Raw genomic sequence first — 18,349 nt, 5'->3', positions numbered from 1 at the left:
AACATTTTAAAGTTTATGAATTACCCATAAAATTGCTACATTATTGGAATCTTCCTTCTAAATCCATATGATAAAGGTAACCAATTTTTACATGGAATCACCAGAACTAACACTCTTAATTTTTTCTCTCCAAAGGAACTTGATGCTTATTTTATAATAGTACTCAACATTTTCAGTTTGTAATTAAGTATTTTAAGAAGTGGCAATAATAAAGAAAGCATTCTTTTTTTTTTTTTTGGCTTTATTTATTTATTTATTTATTTTTAAATTTTTCGCTAAAAGTATTACAAAGGGTATTACATAAGTGTCCTTCCCCTCCCCCCCCACCCTTGACAAACCCCTGCCCTCCCTTACCCCCCAGTGTCTTATGTCCATTAGTTATGCTTATAAGGATGCATACAAGTCCTTCGGTTGATCTCTTACTCCCCTCCCTCCTGTTCCCCAACCCTCCCTGGCCTTCCCACTGCAGTTTGACAATCAGTTTGAGGCAGCTCTGCCTCTGTATCTATTATTGTTCAAAAGTTTGTAATGGTCTTTATTATCCATGAATGGGTGAGATCATGTGGTATTTTTCCTTCATTGACTGGCTTGTTTCACTTAGCATAATGCTCTCCAGTTCCATCCATGCTGTTGCAAATGGTAAGAGTTCCTTCTTTTTTATAGCAGCATAGTATTCCATCGTGTAGATGTACCACAGTTTTCTAATCCATTCATCTACTGATGGGCACTTAGGCTGTTTCCAGATCTTAGCTATGGTGAATTGTGCTGCTATGAACATAGGCGTGCATATATCCTTAAAGAAAGCATTCTTTAAATACTTGAAAACTTGGTCAAAGGTGCTATTTGGTGAGGTCAGTCTTAGTCTCCATATTCTTAAAAAGTTTAAGATATTTTTCTATCATATTAAAATTGTAGTGTGACTTGAAAGTAGCATGATTATAAAAGGAAAATAACCAACTTTTGTTTCTTTTAAGGTGTACTGTTCTTTAGAAAGCAATAGATATTACAATTATTTTTACAGGTTAATTTTTAAAACAAGGTTTCATGAATTATATAGTCTAGCTTCAACTACTAAGTCAATTTGCTTGTTATTAGTGATATAGTAATGACACTTCTAAAATCTTGAAGATTTATGTATTTTATCTAGTCTTTAAAAAATCTTTGTTTTAATTTCAGACTACAAAAATATACAGATTCCTTAAATGTTACTATTTTGCCACATTTTCACATTTGCATTCTCTTTCTCTTAAAACTGTTCTTTTCCCTGAACTGAGAATAGGCTACAGATATTTGCCTTTATATACTTTAATGTATATTTCTTAAACAAAAGGTCATTCTCTTTCATAACCACAGTATAGTTATCTAAATCAGAAAATTAACAATCATGCAATAATAGCATTGAATTGTAGACATTACTCAGATTTCACCAATTTACCCCAATAAAGTCCTTTATAATAAAATAAAATACTAATCGTGTATTAACTTTTTTACTAATGAGAGAGAGAGAGAGAGAGAGAGGGAGAGAGAGAGGGGAGAAAGAGAGAGAGAGAGAGAGAGAGAGAGAGAGAGAGAAACATGGATTTGTTGTTCCACTTACTTGTGCATGTATTGTTTGCTTCTTGTATGTGCCCTGATCGGGGATAGACACTCAGCCTTGGTGTATCAGGGCAACACTCTAGCCAACTGAGCTACCCAGCCTGGGCCTGATTATGTATTAATTTCAATTGTCATGTCTTTTTAGACTTCTTTGAATAGATGATTTGTCTAGTCAAAACCTAGTCTGTGTATCTGGACACTACTTTTGAAGAGTATAGATTAGCTATTTTGTAGAATGTCCATCAATTTGGATTTGTCTTAAGTTTCCTTGTGACTAGATTAAAGTTGTGCCAGACTTTTTAAAAAATAAAATTGTATAAAATATGATTTTACAACAACAAATCACATTCCTGTTTATACTCTGAGAATAAATACATATTTATTTGTCATATTTGTATTAAAGAGAATACTCATCTCCAGTTTCCCAGAAGAAAACTCTCTCCTAGGAGATTTTATATGTATTTCTTAAAGAGCAAACTTGGTTTATTTATTGAAGGTCTAATTAGTTTTGATTGTTTATGTAATCACATAGATTATTATAGCATTTACTGAAAAAACAAATACAATGTACTATAGTATTGATCTTCTCTTTTCACAGTTACTCCTGAATGCCCACAGAAAGGACAAAATTTTTTTATTTCCTTAGATGAATTTGAATTCTTATCACAGCTTATAAAATCCTTTTTGAAGCTGGAAAAAAATGTTCAAGAATTGTTTGAAGAAATTTTTTTATCACTCAAGATACCAAGGAACAATAAATCAGGTAACATGCCCTTTTGTTTAAATTGTAAATCTATTATTCTCCCTATTTTTGCTTCCTGCCACTGAATCTATACCATTACTTGAAAAAAATTTTTATTGAATTCTTTAAAGAAACATAAAGCCTGAGAGAAACATTAAGTAAAGAAAATTCTATTAAACCATAGAATTACATTTTTATCCTTTACACATGGCAAATTCCATAATTCTAGTTGACAAAGCATTATAAGTCAATTCCAGATAATTGCCTTTAACTAAAATCAGATCTTTATTTTTTTTAATTCAAAGAAACACAGTCTGGCCTATGAAAAAAATAAGCATACTTAATGATCTAGTAGCTCCTCTTCTACTACTAGCAGCTGGATGACCTTGAGCAAAAACATTTAGCTTCCTTAAACCTCAGTTTTCTCATCTTCCCAAGATGGTATAGGACGAAAATACATTTCTCTGTTTTCTTTTACAATTAGATGCTTGATATTGCAATATGTTATGTAGGGCTGTGAGAATTAAATGATTTATTGTATGTGAATTCTTTAAAAGAAACTCTAGCATTTCATAAACAATAAATGTGTTGTTCTAATAGTAATTAGAATTATATAATATGTTACTTTAAGTTTAGTTTACTAAAATCTTTTAGAAGAAAGCAGTGCCATGTGTGTTGGAAGAATGTTTCTAAAATTAAAGGTAGAATTCAAAGCCATAATATGTTCTGTGTGTTCATATCTATAACTTATACAGATTTTCACCTACATCAGAATGAACAATACAAAATTATCTTTTACATGATACCATATATGATTTGAAGGAATAAAAATAGATAGTGGCTGTATTTGTGAAACAAAGTTAGGCAAGCAAATGAATCTGAAATTTCAGAAGCTGATGTCTTAGAAAGGAATTACCCTTGCTTTAATATATTTACTTTTATATTTTTAAATTTACTTTGCCTGGGTAAATAATGTTAGAAAAGTGATAGGGTTAAAGTTTGTTTTATATTAAGCATAGCTTACTAGCCTTCTATGTTTCAAGTTAAGTTTAAATAATACTATTAAATTATAAAGTAACTAAATGTAGAGCACTTTTCCAAATTTGGAGATAATTTGAAGAAAAATGGAGATGGATTATACTAGTAGAATTTGGATGCTGACAAAGAAAAACAATGAAAAAATAAAAATATGACATAAAATATTAAAGTTAAAAAACAGAATAAAAAAGTAGATTTGATTAGGAAATCATGTGAGCCCTAGAGGGTTTTCTAGAAGGAACTGACTGGCCATGGATAGATCTGAGTAAAGAAATATGACATCCTAATTTTTTATTGCGATGTTGATTTCTCGAGTGGTTGACACTTGGTATAGATACTCATACATTATTCCTGGCTAAGATTTGCCATCCCTCATCCACATCTGTAGCAGGTCTTTTCTGAGGTGTGGATAAAGAAACAGTGCATTTCAACAAATCTAGACCCTACCCATTTAGTCTCATCTTGTATTGGTCCTAGGCCAGACCTTAGAAAATTTAGGTAAATTCTGAGAACTTTATTCCCCTTAAGAGCAACAAAAATTAAAAATTAGAATTGTGTTAGAAAGGTATTGTAAAGATGTAAAACTGCCATGGCCAAGAATTGAAGCAAAAATTTGTCATAGTGATTTCAGAAAAAAAGAAGAAAAAGTGGGTTTGACGTCATTAGATTAAAATTAAACAATGTTGAGATTTGGCAAATGCTGTATATTTAAGAATAGCAGTTGCCATTATTGAATAAATCAACAGAGAAAATATATTATTTTGCCACAATATTACTGTCTTCTTCCAAATTTATCATCATGGCAGATAAAAGCAACTTCAGCCCTAGCCGATTTGGCTCAATGGATAGACCATCGGTCCTTGGACTGAAGGGTCTTGGTTAAATTTCTGGCCAAGGGCATATACCTCCGTTGCAGGATCGATCCCCAGCTCCATTCGGGGTGTGTGTGGGAGGCAAACAATTGATGTGTCTCTCTCACATGAATGTTTCTCTCTCTCTGTCTCTCCCCCTCCCTTCCACTCTCTCTAAAAATCAATGGAAAAATATCCTCGGGTGAGGATTTACAAAAAATAAAATAAAATTAAAATAAATAAAAGCAACTTCAATATCACATTAATACCAGTGTACTATAGAAATATATTGTGGATTATTGAACATAGTTTGGAATGAATTTTGAAGGACAGGAATAAGAAATGTCTAAGTACTAGAGCACCCCTTGTGATATATATCTTTTTTATTGTTAAAATTTTTATTTTTTTGTAACAAAGCCAAGATTGATTTAATCTGACATAACTTTATGGCTCCCTGAAAATAATGATCTTGGAGGAAATTGTCAAGAAAAAAATGTTTTATTGTGTGTAAGCCAAGCTAATCAATTTTTATCAAAAACCTTTGTTTCGTAAATCAGAAAGGAAAAGATTCCTTGAAATGGATGATTAAAGAAACCAAATGTATCTTAAGTTATCCTGATAGTTCATCTTTTGCTTAAAAATCTTGTGTGGGAGAGAATGGGGGAAAAAGATCAAGTCATTTGGTTTCCTGTGTATTTCTTTGATTGGAGCATATTTTGCTAATAAAGATCTTGGAAAGAGTTACCTACTATGTCTATGTAACCAAAACAGTGTGATGAAAGGTAAGTTTTTGTGTGTATTTTTTTTATTGTCCAGATGTTTTAAAAATATCCAGGTGCTTATCATCACATAAAGAAAATATAAAGATGTTTAACCAAATAATTTACTTTTTACTTTGATGTTTCCTACTATGTTATAGAGTTAGTCAAATTGGCAGTGTTCTTAGTAATTTGAATATGATTCAATAGATGTTATAGAGACACAAATTTGTTTTTGAGAAATAAATGGTATTTAGTCACATTTATTTGCTTTTATGGGTCATAATTTGATGGTTTTCTATTTTGGTCAGTTCAGAAAAAGATAGGACATTATTTGATGGTTACTGTATTTCTTTTAGGTGATTATATCTTATGAAGTAGCTTCAGGTTTGATTCTTTCAAAATAAAGTTGTTCTTCAGGCAGTTCCTCAAATTTTCCAAAGGTGGCATCTGAGATTTATCTAAACCAGGATTTCTTGGCCCTCATTTTTCTTTAGCCCCAGCAATGACAAAGAGCAATGGCTGCTTCAATTGGATGTAAGAAGAACACTTAGGGTTTGTCTCAGAAGAATCAAAGATTTCAGATCTTCTGAAAGATTGTTTGTACTCTTAGGGGGTCTTAAGAGGGGTCAAATGGCTTCTAAGAGTTCCTTCGCTAGATGGTTAAGGGATTGTATTAGGGAGGTGTATGTAGTTAAGGTAAAGAGGCTCCTAGGGTTTGTAAAGCTCATTACACTAGGACTTTAGCTGTTTCTTGGGCAGAGAGGTCGAAGGCTTCCACATTGGAAATTTGCAAGGTGGCCACCTGGGCTTCTCTTCATACTTTTTCATAGTATTATCTCTTGGATGTAGTCTCTTCTACAGATTCAGCTTTTGGTGGGAGGTTGCTTGTGAGCCAGTAAAGAGCAGTGAAGAAAAGAAAGACTTGTAGTTCCCACTTAGAGCTGCCAACAAGGCAAGTTGCTTTGTAGTACGCACAATGGGAGCCTATGAAGACCAATTTGGGTGTGAAAGTGGATGTCACAGGGAAGTACTGCCAACCTCTACGCTCCATGAAAGAAAGCAACAGTGTGGGAACTAACCAGAAGTGTAAAATGAACCACAGTGAACTCTGTGGGGGAGGCTGCTCAGCAACTACCATTCCTGTGATGCTGTGCACTCTACTGAGGTCCTTTACTTGGGCATGCTCCTAAAGAAATCAGTGTTGATTGCATGCAAATAACCTTTATTTTAGAGCATTGAGTCCAAAATGGGCTACCTTCTCTAGACGATGTGAATAAGTGAATAGGATTTTCAATGTGTTTTTAAATAGGTGAAGTAATTTGTCACATGTTCACAGAATTTATGAAGTTTGACAATGTGGGATTTTGAAGTAGACCATTTTGAATTCCAAACAAATATAAAATGCCACAATTTGTTAAAAACCATGAGATATTTTATTAGTGTAGAGTCAATGTTACAAATCATGTCTTAAAATGATTCTTTTTGCTTCTCTATGTAGGATTCAGTTTTTTTAAAATCTTTTTTTAATTTGGAGGGAGACTATATTATAAAGATTATCAGAATTGTTTGATAATTCATTTTCTATCTTACTATGGAATTGCCCATCAGCAAGAAAGGCTTGGGAAGCTTATCTTCTTATTTACTAATCTTGAAAATAGGCAGATGGTTTATGTAAATATCAAAGCATGTTACTTTGAATGAATAAGCATATTGTATTTAGAGTGTAACAATAAATATAAGATAATTAACTTTTTTCATAATCTTAAATTATAGCTACACAACAGCAGATAGTTATTTCCAGATATAGATTTGCAAGCTTATACTTCAAACTAGTGTTATTATTCCAGAGTAAATACCTTTTAAATTGGCTGGTTTTGTGAGCTATCTGTAGAAAAGCAAAGTGACATTAAGAATCCAAGTGTTGCTCCTTCATGTCATTAAGTTGATCTTCATTATTTTTTCTTCTTTAAAAATGTTTTTTGAATAATAGTTCCTCATATGGTAAAGCAGTTAAAGAGGACAAAAGAATATATGCTGAAAAGTATGTCTATTTCTATTCCAGTTGTCTAGTTTCACTCTCCAGAGGCAACTACTTCCATATATATCCCTATGTTAAAATAAAACAAAATCTGTACATACTATGCAGAGATTCTTTTTCACTAACAGTTATGTAGAAACACCTCATTCTTTCTAACAGCTGGATAGTTTTCCATTGGTGCATTTAACCAGGTACTCACTGATGGACATTTAGGGTTTTACTTTCCTGTTTATTTGCGACCACGAACAATGATATGGCAAATTTTCTTGAACAATGTCTTAATATTGCACAAGTATATCTGGATGATAAATTTCTAAAGTGGAATTGTCAAGTAAAAAAGTATGGTCATTAAGAGGATGAAAATACTAACCATAGATTGAGAAAACTATTTGCAAAACACATATCTGATCAAAGACTTGTATCCAATATATATATAACTTTTAAAATTCAACAAGGAAACAAAAAACTCAATTTAAAAGTGAGGGGAAAAAAGTGAGTCAAAGATCTGAAGAGACACCTACCAAAGAAGATATACAGTTGGCAAGTAAGCGTATGAAAAGATGCTCCACATCATATGTCATCAGGGCATGCAGATTTGGACAGGAGAGCGCACTACACACCAATTAAAATGCCTAATGTTAGAAACACTAACAGTACCAGTTCTGGCAAGGATGTGAAACAACAGGAACTCTCATTCATTGCTATTAGGAGTGTAAAATAGTATAGCCTCTTGGAAGACAATTTGGTTGTATCTATCAAAGCTAAAAATTGTCTTATATGATCCAATAGTCATGTTCCTATCTATATACAAAAATGGATAGAAAACTAATGTCTCCACAAAAATCTGCACACAAATGTTTATAACACTTTATTAATAATTGCCAAAGCTTGGAAGCAACCAAAATGACTTTCCTTAGGTAAATTTGATAAACTATGGTACAGCAATACAATGGAATGTTATTCAGTAATAAAAAGAAATGAGATATGCCAGAACCGGTTTGGCTCAGTGGATAGAGCATCGGCCTGCAGACTGAAAGGTCCCAGGTTCGATTCCGGTCAAGGGCATGTACCTGGGTTGCGGGCACATCCCCAGTAGGAGGTGTGCAGGAGGCAGATGATCGATGTTTCTCTCTCATCGATGTTTCTAACTCTCTATCTCTCTCCCTTCCTCTCTGTAAAAAATCAATAAAAAATAAAAAAATAAAGAAATGAGATATCAAGCCATGAGGAAACATGGAAGAATCTTAAATGCACATTGCTAAGTGAAAGAAGCCAGTCTAAAAAGCTTACATATTATATGATTCCAACTATATGAGATTTATGACATTGTGGAAAAAACAAAAGTATAGGGACAGTGAAAAGGCCAGTGGTTGTCAGGAGGAGAGAAAAGGAGAAAAGAGGTGAATAGGTTGACCACAGGGGATTTTAAGAATAGTGAAATAATTCTCTATGATATAATAAAGGTAGATACATGATGTTATGCATTTGGCAAAGCCCATTGAACTCCACAACACAAAGAATGATGTGCAGAATCTAAAAATGCTCTATAAACTAAAGTCTATTAATTTTTTTAAAGTATGGATATTTTGAGAGAGTATCAAGTCAATTTTTTTGTATCTGTTTTGCTTGCTAATGCGGAATTGTTTATGTGATTTAGATCTTTTGAAAAAATAATCCATATTTTTAATAACTTTATAGTTTCCTTTTTCTTTTAAAAAAGATTTTTATTATTTGTATTACAGGTATTCCCCATTTCCACCACTTACCCCCTCCTCCCAGCCCCTGGTCTCCTGCCCCAGTCTTTCATTGCCCTAATTGTCAGTGTCCATGGGCTATTCATATAAGTATATAAGTTCTTTGGTTTATCTCTTCTCGTCTCCCCTATCCCATACCTAGGAATAAACCTAACCAAGCAGGTAAAAGAGCTGTACTTGGAAAACTCTAGGACATTGAAAAAAAAGAAATAGAGGAAGATGCCAACAAAGGGAACCATATACCATGTTCATGGATTGGAAGAATTAACATTAAAATTCCATATTACCCAAAGCAATCTATAGATTCAAAGCAATCCCTATTAAAATGCCAATGGCATACTTCACAGAACTAAAACAAAGTTGGAGGAATCACAATACCAGATATCAAACTATACTACAAAGTCATTGTAATCAAAACAGCCTGGTACTGGCACAAGAATGGGCATATAGACCAATGAAACAGAGCAGAAACCCCAGAAATTGGCCCATACCATTACAGTCAATTAATATTTGACAAAGGAGGCAGGAACATACAATAAAGACAGTATCTTCAACAAATGGTGTGGCAAAAAGATGAAACTAGACCACTAACTTACACCATATACAAGAATAAAATCAAAATGGATAAAAGACTTTGATGAAACCATAAACATCCTGGAAGAAAACATAGACAATAAAATCTCAGACATCTCACATAGCAGAATTTTTATCGATGCATCTCCTTTTTCTTTACTTAAAATCTTTGATTAATCTGGACTTTATTTTTATGTTAGAATTGATCCTTATTTTTATGTATTATCCTCTTCTTAAAAAGACATTAAAATCCAAGTCATAGAGAAAACATTTTAGGTTAACTGGAATAACACTGATCTAAAACCTTCTTATCCTTGTTGTGATATTTGTTGAGAAATGAAGTAGGATTCCTAAACTGCAGTCCATGAACCTTGAGGTTCATGAATGCACTTTAAAAGGGGGCTTAATTGTGTGTATCTGTGTGTCTGTGTGTAGTTCCCATAGATTTATATTGTGCATTTTGGATGGAGTGTTCTCTCACTTGTATTCAAAGGTGTTCATAAATCCAAAATTATTAAAAAACACTGGAGTTAAGGAAAACTTTTCCTCAGAAAGATAAATTCTGATAAGTTTCCCCAAAAGGATGTTATCACCTACCAAATAATCCATCTAGGGAATGTTTCAGTCAGCTGTGTTACTTAGGAATCATTCATGATTAAGTTCATAGAACCATATTTAGAAAAACAAAAACCACAAAATTGCCAGATGGATATATTGGACAGAAACCTTACTGAGAAGAATCAGTAAGATTTTCAAAATTTGTTTGCTCAGGACATAAGGAGAAACTGATTATTTCATATCAAATTATATCATTTATATCAAATTAAACTAGTTAATAGAGCCTTATTGGAAAAGTGAAATAATTTTTTTTGGCATATGTATTCATTTTTTCCCTCAGGGAAAAGATTTCCTTAATTATAAAAACTGAGAAACTTAATTATAAAAGTTGAGAAAATTTTTTCCATTTTAGGAGTTAGAGATTATTGTGTTTTAAAAATTTATTGATTAATACGAGAGAGAGAGAGAGAGAGAGAGAGAGGTCAGTGTGCGTCATAGCTATCAATTTGTTGTTCTATTTACTTGTGTATTCATTGGTTGATTCTTGCATGTTCCCTGACTCAGGATTGAACCCACAACCTTGGTGTATCAGGACGATGCTCTAACCAATTGAACTACCTAAACAGAGCTAGAGATTATTTCTTATCTGTTCCAGTATTTGCATTTTTCCAATGAATTATTGATATACTTATTAAGAGTGTAATTTTTCCTGATATGTTGATGTTCACCCATGTACTTTTGTTCTTCCTTGTTTCAAGAAAGGAAGTATTGAAGTGCTAAGGAATACCACCAGTTTTAAAATGCAGTACTTTAGAATTTAACTTTTTACATGAGCAAAGAAATTAATATTTACTTTGTATTCTTAACTTACTCTACATTATCAATATGAAAATGAATTAATAACAAACAGATCTGTATTTAACAGATTTTTATGTATGCAAATCAAATATGAATGTAAATAATACAAAAATATCATAAGTTGAATGTCTGGAAGAACTCAGTATATTTTGATATTGTCATTATTGTATGGTGACATCACCCTACATCTTGTTGACTATATTCTCAGCATCTTGATATGCATGAACTAGTATGTGTGTATATAGTATGAATAGAGTTTTTCTACACAATTAATTTTAACCTGACTCTATTAATTACATCTAGTATCACTTGTTTGTATTAATGTATGTTTTCTTTTTTATCTATTGCATAGGAATTTTGGTCACATCCAATAGAGAGACTATAATAGAGAAACCTAGAGCAAATGAAACCAATATTTCTTCAGAGCAATTGCTACTAGGAAAAGAGGTATGTGAGGGGGAAAAGGGAAGTATTTCTTTATTCATATACTAAAGGCCCAGTACACGGATTCATGCACCAGTGGGGTCTCTCAGCCTGGCCTGCAGGGATCAGGCCGAAAACCGGCAGTCCGACATCCCCCAAGGGGTTCCAGAGTGCAAGAGGGCACACTCTCCAAAGTTGCTGTCACTCAGCAGCTCCTGTGTTGAGTGTCTGCCCCCTGATGGTCAGTGCGCATCATAGCTACTGGCCGGTCGGCCACTCGGCCGGTTGCTTAGGCTTTTATATCTATACTAATAAAAGGGTAATATGCTAATTAGACTAGTTAGACCGGACATCTTCCAGACATCCTTTCTAACACAGCCGGGGGCATGGCCGGCCTGCAAACTGCCCAAGGCCCCTTGCCCAGGCAGGCCCCTCCCCCAGCGGGGACCCCCACCCTGATTGGGGGTGGGACTGGCCTGCAAACCACTGGAGCTGTCACTATGAGGCACACTGACCTCCTCTTGGTCCCTTTCCCCAGCTGGCAGGCTCTGATTGCCTGATGGCCACCCGTGGCAGGGGTGGGGCCAGCAAGCAGGTGGGAACAGCAGACCTCTCAGTTCCTTCCCCCAGCCATCAGGCACTGATCACCCAATGGCGAACAGGGAACCGGGAGTGGGTGGCGGCGGGGGGCGGGGCCAGCTGTGGGCAGCTGGGGAAGATGGCCCTGATCACAGGCCAAGCCTAGGGACTGTACACATGCACGAATTTCGTGCACCAGGCCTCTAGTATATAGATAAAAGCATCATCATATGTCTGTGAATCCGTTATAAATAAAAATGTCTTGCGTTTTCCCTTTGACACTAAAAGAAATAATTCTTGGTTGAAAATTGGCTTATACATTTTGACAAAAATTGAATAGATACACTGCTCTCTTGCACAATCTGTTCCATGGACAGATTTCGAGGAGGGAGCTGGAAGTGAGGAGGTCTTTGTTCTCATCCCAACTCAGGGTCTACACTTTGAGAATTTGGACTGTAGATAATTGCTGAAAAGGAAGAAAATGGAGATTCAAAAAGAAAGGAAAGAGGAAGTAATAGTTTGAACTGATCTCTTAGTTTAGTATGTCCAGCATGTCCTATTTGTGCTCAGATCCATTACCACTCTTCCGCTGCTCTGTTCTGTATTATAGAGAATTACATCTTCCAGGCTTCCTTGGTTACTAGGAAAGTTGGGCCAATGAAAGGCATTGATGGAAGACCTGGATGGTAGATGTTAGAGAAAAACCCGAGTATTTCTTCCCCTCCCCTGTTTTAGAGAATATTTTTATTTATTTATTTATTTATTTTAGATAATATCTTTAGTAGTAGTATCTGTGACTCCTTCATTTCCTCCATGGGCTCTGCTCCCACCACACAATCCTCCCTCCATGATTCCAGTTCCAGCTAGCAGTCTTACCTTTATCTTTGACTGGTGGTCCCACAAACTGTATTCCTATAGATAGTCCTTTTTCTTTGTTCCTCCAGCCCTTGGAGTAATAGTGGCTTCCTGCTGCATTCATATCTGTCTTGCTTCACAACCCATGATTTGGCTCCACACAATTTCATCACCTTAGTAAACTACATTAACTTTTGTTTTCCTGTTGAAATACCTAGAGTGGTTTCTATTTTCTGAGTGGACCTTAACTAATAGTAGGTAAACATTTAAAAAGGTATAAGAACATAGGATTTTAACAGGTTCAATTTAGAAAGCAAGAACAATACTCAGGAAACTGCAAAGTTACACATTATGCTTTAACCAAAAGTCAGAGTAAGTATTAAGAAATTAGCCCTGACCGGTTTCGCTCAGTGGATAGAGCGTCGGCCTGCGGACTGAAGGGTCCCAGGTTCCATTCCAGTCAAGGGCATGTACCTTGGTTGCGGGCACATCCCCAGTGGGGGGTGTGCAGGAGGCAGCTGATCAATGTTTCTGTCGTCATTGATGTTTCTGGCTCTCTGCACCTCTCCCTTCCTCTCTGTGAAAAATCAATAAAATATATTTTTAAAAAATTAAAAAATGAAAAAAAGAAATTAGCATTAGGGTGATGGAAGAAAGGGATTCAACAGGTACTTACTTTGTGCACAGAACAGGAAGCCACATTATTTCCTCTTTCTTCTTGGATCAACTAGTAAATATTCTCTATTTTAACTGAAATATTTTTGGTGCCAAACATCAGATGAGAAGAGTAGAAGAAAGCAAACAATATTTTATGAAAACAAATAGACTTCTAGGAGGGCATTTGAATAGTAAAGATTTTCAGTTTTCTTTTTAAGAGCAGCTATTAGTGTGCTTGGTTTTCTATATTTTGAAAAGAGAATTCAGAATGGCCAAGATATTATAATCACATATAAATTATCATGGACTAGGGTAATAATCATTGTACACACACACACAAATTACCACTGCAGCCATGGCAATTACTGGCAACTTTCACCAGAATATATTTTCTTGGGTGAATGAATGAATGAATGAATGAATAATTTTAATGAACTGATATGACCTCATTGAAAGAACAAAAACCAGAGTTTTGTTGTTGTTATTTTTAATTTTCATGGAGGTGATATTTTTTTTTTTTGCATTTTTGTCATAAATGTGTCCCAAGGAAATACTATTCTAGTACAAGACTATACCCATGGTACTTCTAAAGTTTCACTTGTTAGAAAGAAGATTATATGAGCTGAGTAGATTAAAATACTGAATAATTTTGTGTAAAATAAGATGAGAAATGTGTTCTAAGGCCCTCTGATGTTAAAGGTCCAAATAAACTTCAGAAGTTCAATTACAACCTAATTATAAGCATCATGAGAATGAAAGCCATTCTTTCTGATCATAGGATCATGGAATAATAGAATTTTCATTCTAGAAGAAGAATCACCTTTATTACTTTTTACAGTATATACAAAAAGCATTAAATTAATGCTGAATGTGATGTGTGTGCAAGAAAATGAAGCTAATGATAATAATCTTAGTAATTTTAGACTGAAAGAGACCATAGAAGTCATTGAATTTAGCTCTTATATTTCTAACAAAAAAGTTGAGACCTAGGAAAATAAGTAATTTAGTCAGTGATATTGAACCTTAAGGTCTTCTGAAGTTGGAGTAGGTAAATTATTACTATTAACAAGATTACATTAAACAGGGAGTTAATTCTAAGCATAGATTCAGCCTACTACCTAAAAGCTTTTAGTACTATAGAGAACATTAGAGGACTTGGGGGAGATAATACATTCATAAATATATTGCCGTATGAGACAAAGACCAAAATTTAAAAAAAAAAAAGTACCAGTGTCCACTCCAACCTCGCTGTCTCCCAATACACAGAGTAATGCAGATCTTTTTAATTTTTTATTTTCTGAAACAAAGTAGTGCCATGTACCAGTCTGTGAGTGGAGAAACTAAAATTCTAAAGATGTAAAAATCTGGAAAGGTGCAGTGGTGTATTTTCAGTGAGAAATTTGTATTTCTTATTGCTATTTTTTCACTTGTCTGGATTTCTGAGAGTGAAAAAAGAAATAAAAGATTGAATATAAAATGCTGTCTTATGTTGCAATACTTGTTAACAATAAGCTATAAAAAAAGACTATAAAAATCTAATTTAGACTTTATTAAATATATTGAATTTAAAGTTTGCTTTATGTGATAAATAGTAAGAGTAACTTTCAGCTCTCATAAAGATGGTTTTATTGAACTATATTTAAGAGATTAAATTTTGAAAAAAGTTTTTTATTAAATCCACTGATGAATTAAAATGAAATGTCAGTATATTACTGTGTGTAAAGAATGCACATGTTTTTCTATATTGCTTTATTCACTGGGTAATATTTTTTAGGTTGTAAGAGTGCCTTTTATAGTTTATCAAAGAATACCTATATTCAACATGCTGAATGAAAATAACAACTTTATATTTATATAACAGTAGAAACACTTGTTGTTGAATTAAGATGAATATGACTTCATATACATCTATATTTCAGACTACTCTACTAGATTTTGGCTGGAGAAGTGCATTTAAAGAAGTGTCTCTTCCCATGGCACACTGTATAACGACAGCAATAGAAGATTTTTCCATAAAAATTCTCCAACAGGAGCACAATGAAAGGTCTTCAACTGTGACCTATGCTATGAACCTTATAAATGTCCAACAAGTTTGGCAAGACAGCTGTGTGGTTCCTGAGGAGGACCAACCAAAGAAAATTGCAAAGGCAAGAATCAAATGAAATCCTTTCAAAACTGTATGTAGATCGGCATAATGAGTTTTGTTGTTGTTTGTTTTTTAATATAAGCCATTGCAAAGGGGAAAATGGTGGAGCCTCTTGGCAAATACTTAGCACTGAACCCAATACCAGTTGTTTTCTCTGGTATCATGGGCCACTGCTGGTGAAAAGGACTTAAACCTGTTACTACCTTGTTGCTCCATGAGTCTTGGGCAACTAAAGAGGGGGCCTCTGTGACTTCCTGGGGAGCTGGGAAAATGCTTGCTTGGGTTTATCTTTTTTATCATTAGTATTTTAAATCCTTATTGTAGAGAGTATTACTGATGTTCCCCCTTTCCCCCCCTGTTCCCCCCCTCCACCCCGTTTCTGCCTGCCCCAGGCCTTCACCACCCTACTGACTGTGTCCATAGGTAATGCATGTATGCATATAAGATCTGTGGTTAATCTCTTCTCACCCCCCTCCCCCTTTGAATGACTTCACTAGACATTTAGGAGATTGAAGGAGTTACTGTCTTTTATTGGTTTAGGCAACTTTTAAATCTTTGTTTACCCCTAATGAGCACTGCATTTCATTAGCATCAGTCTGACATGTTTACATGTGCTTTGAGAGTCACAGAACATAATGAGAAAATACAAAGTCATCATGCAAATAGATAAATACTGTTACTCAGTATGAAGCCCACACTGAGTTCAGCAACCTATAATTTAAATGTTTTTTAAGAGAGGTCTTAGAGATGGCCTCCTATTCTGCTACTGCCACCCTGAAACTCCAGAACATTCCGCAGGGAACACCATTGGCTAATCTGGAGTAGAGGCAAGTTTTGACTTCTTATTCACCACACCTTCTCTGCCATTAAGAAGTAGATTCATAATAACTAGTGAAAAGCTACACATATTACTTCTAAAAGTTGCGGACTCCTTACCAATAAAAGGATGCTACATGAGGTTATTTCTGGTGCTTCTAGATTTAGTTAAACTGATATAACCTTATTTTAATGTGATGACTAATAAGCACATTTTATGAAAATTTAGCAAAAGAAAATTAAAAGAAATTCAAAAATAATCCAATCATATTAATATCAAGGGTACTTTCTTATTTTAGCTCTATTAACTGCAAATAAAACTGTTGTCATGTAAAGTTACTTCCTGAGTTTTTCATGATGTCTGCAAGGTAATCTTTTTGGTATTTCTTTATCTGACAGTTAACTTTCTACAATCAATTACTGTAAAGTTGTGTGATTATATTTATGTTTGATGCCAAATTCATTACTTAGGAATTTGGCTCCCCTGTACATAAATTACACGGTGCTGTCAGAGTACCAATAACTCAGTGCTGCATTCATTTCTCCCTAGTTTTGTTCTGACATCATGGAAAAACTTGACACAATGCTTCCACTGGCTCTGGCATGCAGAGATGATTCTTTCCAGGAAATTAGAGCACACTTTGTGGAGGCCTGTTGTAAAGTGGCAACAGCTGTCCTGGCGAGACTGCAAGAGAGAGTCCAGGAGTTTCCTTCCCAAGCTCCCCTGGAAAACCTGCACTCAGTGCTCTCCACGGCGGTGTATATCTTCCAGCATTTTACTCGATATGATAATTTGATGAAAGAAAATACTAACAAGTAAGTGCCATTTATATTAAGTGGATGGCCATGTTTACAGTAATGTGTAATCCTTGAATATCACAGGAGTGAAATTTTGATGATGGTCTTTGAGGAGAAAATAATTAACATGGTGAATTATTTTCATTTATCTTGACTAGGAAATGTCAAAAAGGTGGAGCATGGGATATATTAAACCAGATGCATAGATTCTAAGAAAGATATGTATTTTTTTAAAGGTTCATTCAAAAGACCATGCATTTTCCACATTCTAAGCAGCAGCAATGATTTTCTGCATGCTGTTATGACATGACCAAACACGTTTTGCCTTGTGAGGCACAAGGTACTGCCTACACTGTAAAGGAAAAATAAACTTATTTTTGTCTCATGTATACACAGTTGGGAAATATGCACGCCTCTCTTTTGTTTCAAAGTCAACAGAATATTGGGAGCTGTCATAGAAAATAAATGCATTTCAATCTATTCTCTTGACTAATGTGAACATATTTCAGAACATCAATTTAGTGATAAAATACCTTTAATATTTGAGGAGAAAGCATCTGGCAGTCTTAATTCTCACGTATTAGTACTCTAAAAAGATTACATATATGTACAGAAAATAAAAATGACCAGAGGTATTATCACATGGCCTTCTGGCTATCCTTGTGCTCTCTAGAAGATAGCATGGCCCCTTGCAAAGAGAACAAGCATGTGGACTTGGCGGTCCACTGTGAGCCCAGGAATCTATTCTACATTACTTACTCAGCCTTTTCAGCTCCTTAGTTATGAGAGAAAGCATACTATAAATAGCTAAAGATACAAGTAAAATAAATTTAGCTTGATGTAGAATATAACTATGGTATTTCTTTAATTCTCATAGTCAGATGTTGTGATTCATACTTGAATTTATAAACAAAATGTGCCAGAAATCACTTTATTTCTGTAGAATATTTTAGAACAGTTTATGAGATAATTGACATCTACAAAATTACAATTTTTAAAATAAAAAGAGTATGTTTGTGGGATGTGTGATAGCTTTATAAAAGCTGATTCTGACAAATGCCTCTGTTCTTTATAATAATGATAACCTAATGCCTAAACAATGCACTGATCTCTAATAATAGGCTTGCAAAGAATACTTTTATTTTTGAATGATGTATTGACAATGCAGTTTGTCTCAAGTTGAAGTGCATATTTGTGGAACAGCAGATGTACATTTTCAAAAGACTTGCAAAACAAAGACCCGCTTCCCCCCACCCCCCCCACCCCTTGGAAAGTGAATGTGGACGTAGACTTCAGCCTTAGGAGG

At 34.5% G+C, this 18,349-nt stretch overlaps 1 protein-coding gene across 4 annotated transcripts in view; it reads left to right on the top strand.

Annotated features, from left to right (window-relative positions):
• The window catches only part of KIAA0825 (KIAA0825 ortholog), a 362,385-nt gene that overhangs the window by 90,278 nt on the left and 253,758 nt on the right, over positions 1-18,349 (top strand). For all 4 annotated transcript variants that reach the window (XR_011471210.1, XM_070412335.1, XM_070412336.1 and 1 more), the window contains exons 6-9: positions 2,195-2,359; positions 11,122-11,216; positions 15,203-15,430; positions 16,796-17,061. Coding sequence is in view for 3 of the 4 variants with exons in the window: in XM_070412335.1 (XP_070268436.1) it covers positions 2,195-2,359; positions 11,122-11,216; positions 15,203-15,430; positions 16,796-17,061 (754 nt within the window). In the remaining variant the exon portion in view is untranslated. The remainder of the gene's footprint in view (positions 1-2,194; positions 2,360-11,121; positions 11,217-15,202; positions 15,431-16,795; positions 17,062-18,349) is intronic.

Source organism: Myotis yumanensis, unplaced genomic scaffold (assembly GCF_028538775.1).
Source record: "Myotis yumanensis isolate MYYU_CA2020_CCGP unplaced genomic scaffold, mMyoYum1.0.hap1 SCAF_4, whole genome shotgun sequence".
NCBI lineage: Eukaryota > Metazoa > Chordata > Mammalia > Chiroptera > Vespertilionidae > Myotis > Myotis yumanensis.
The sequence above is the reverse complement of the archived record's forward strand: the minus strand, read 5'-3'. Positions and strand labels throughout refer to the sequence as shown.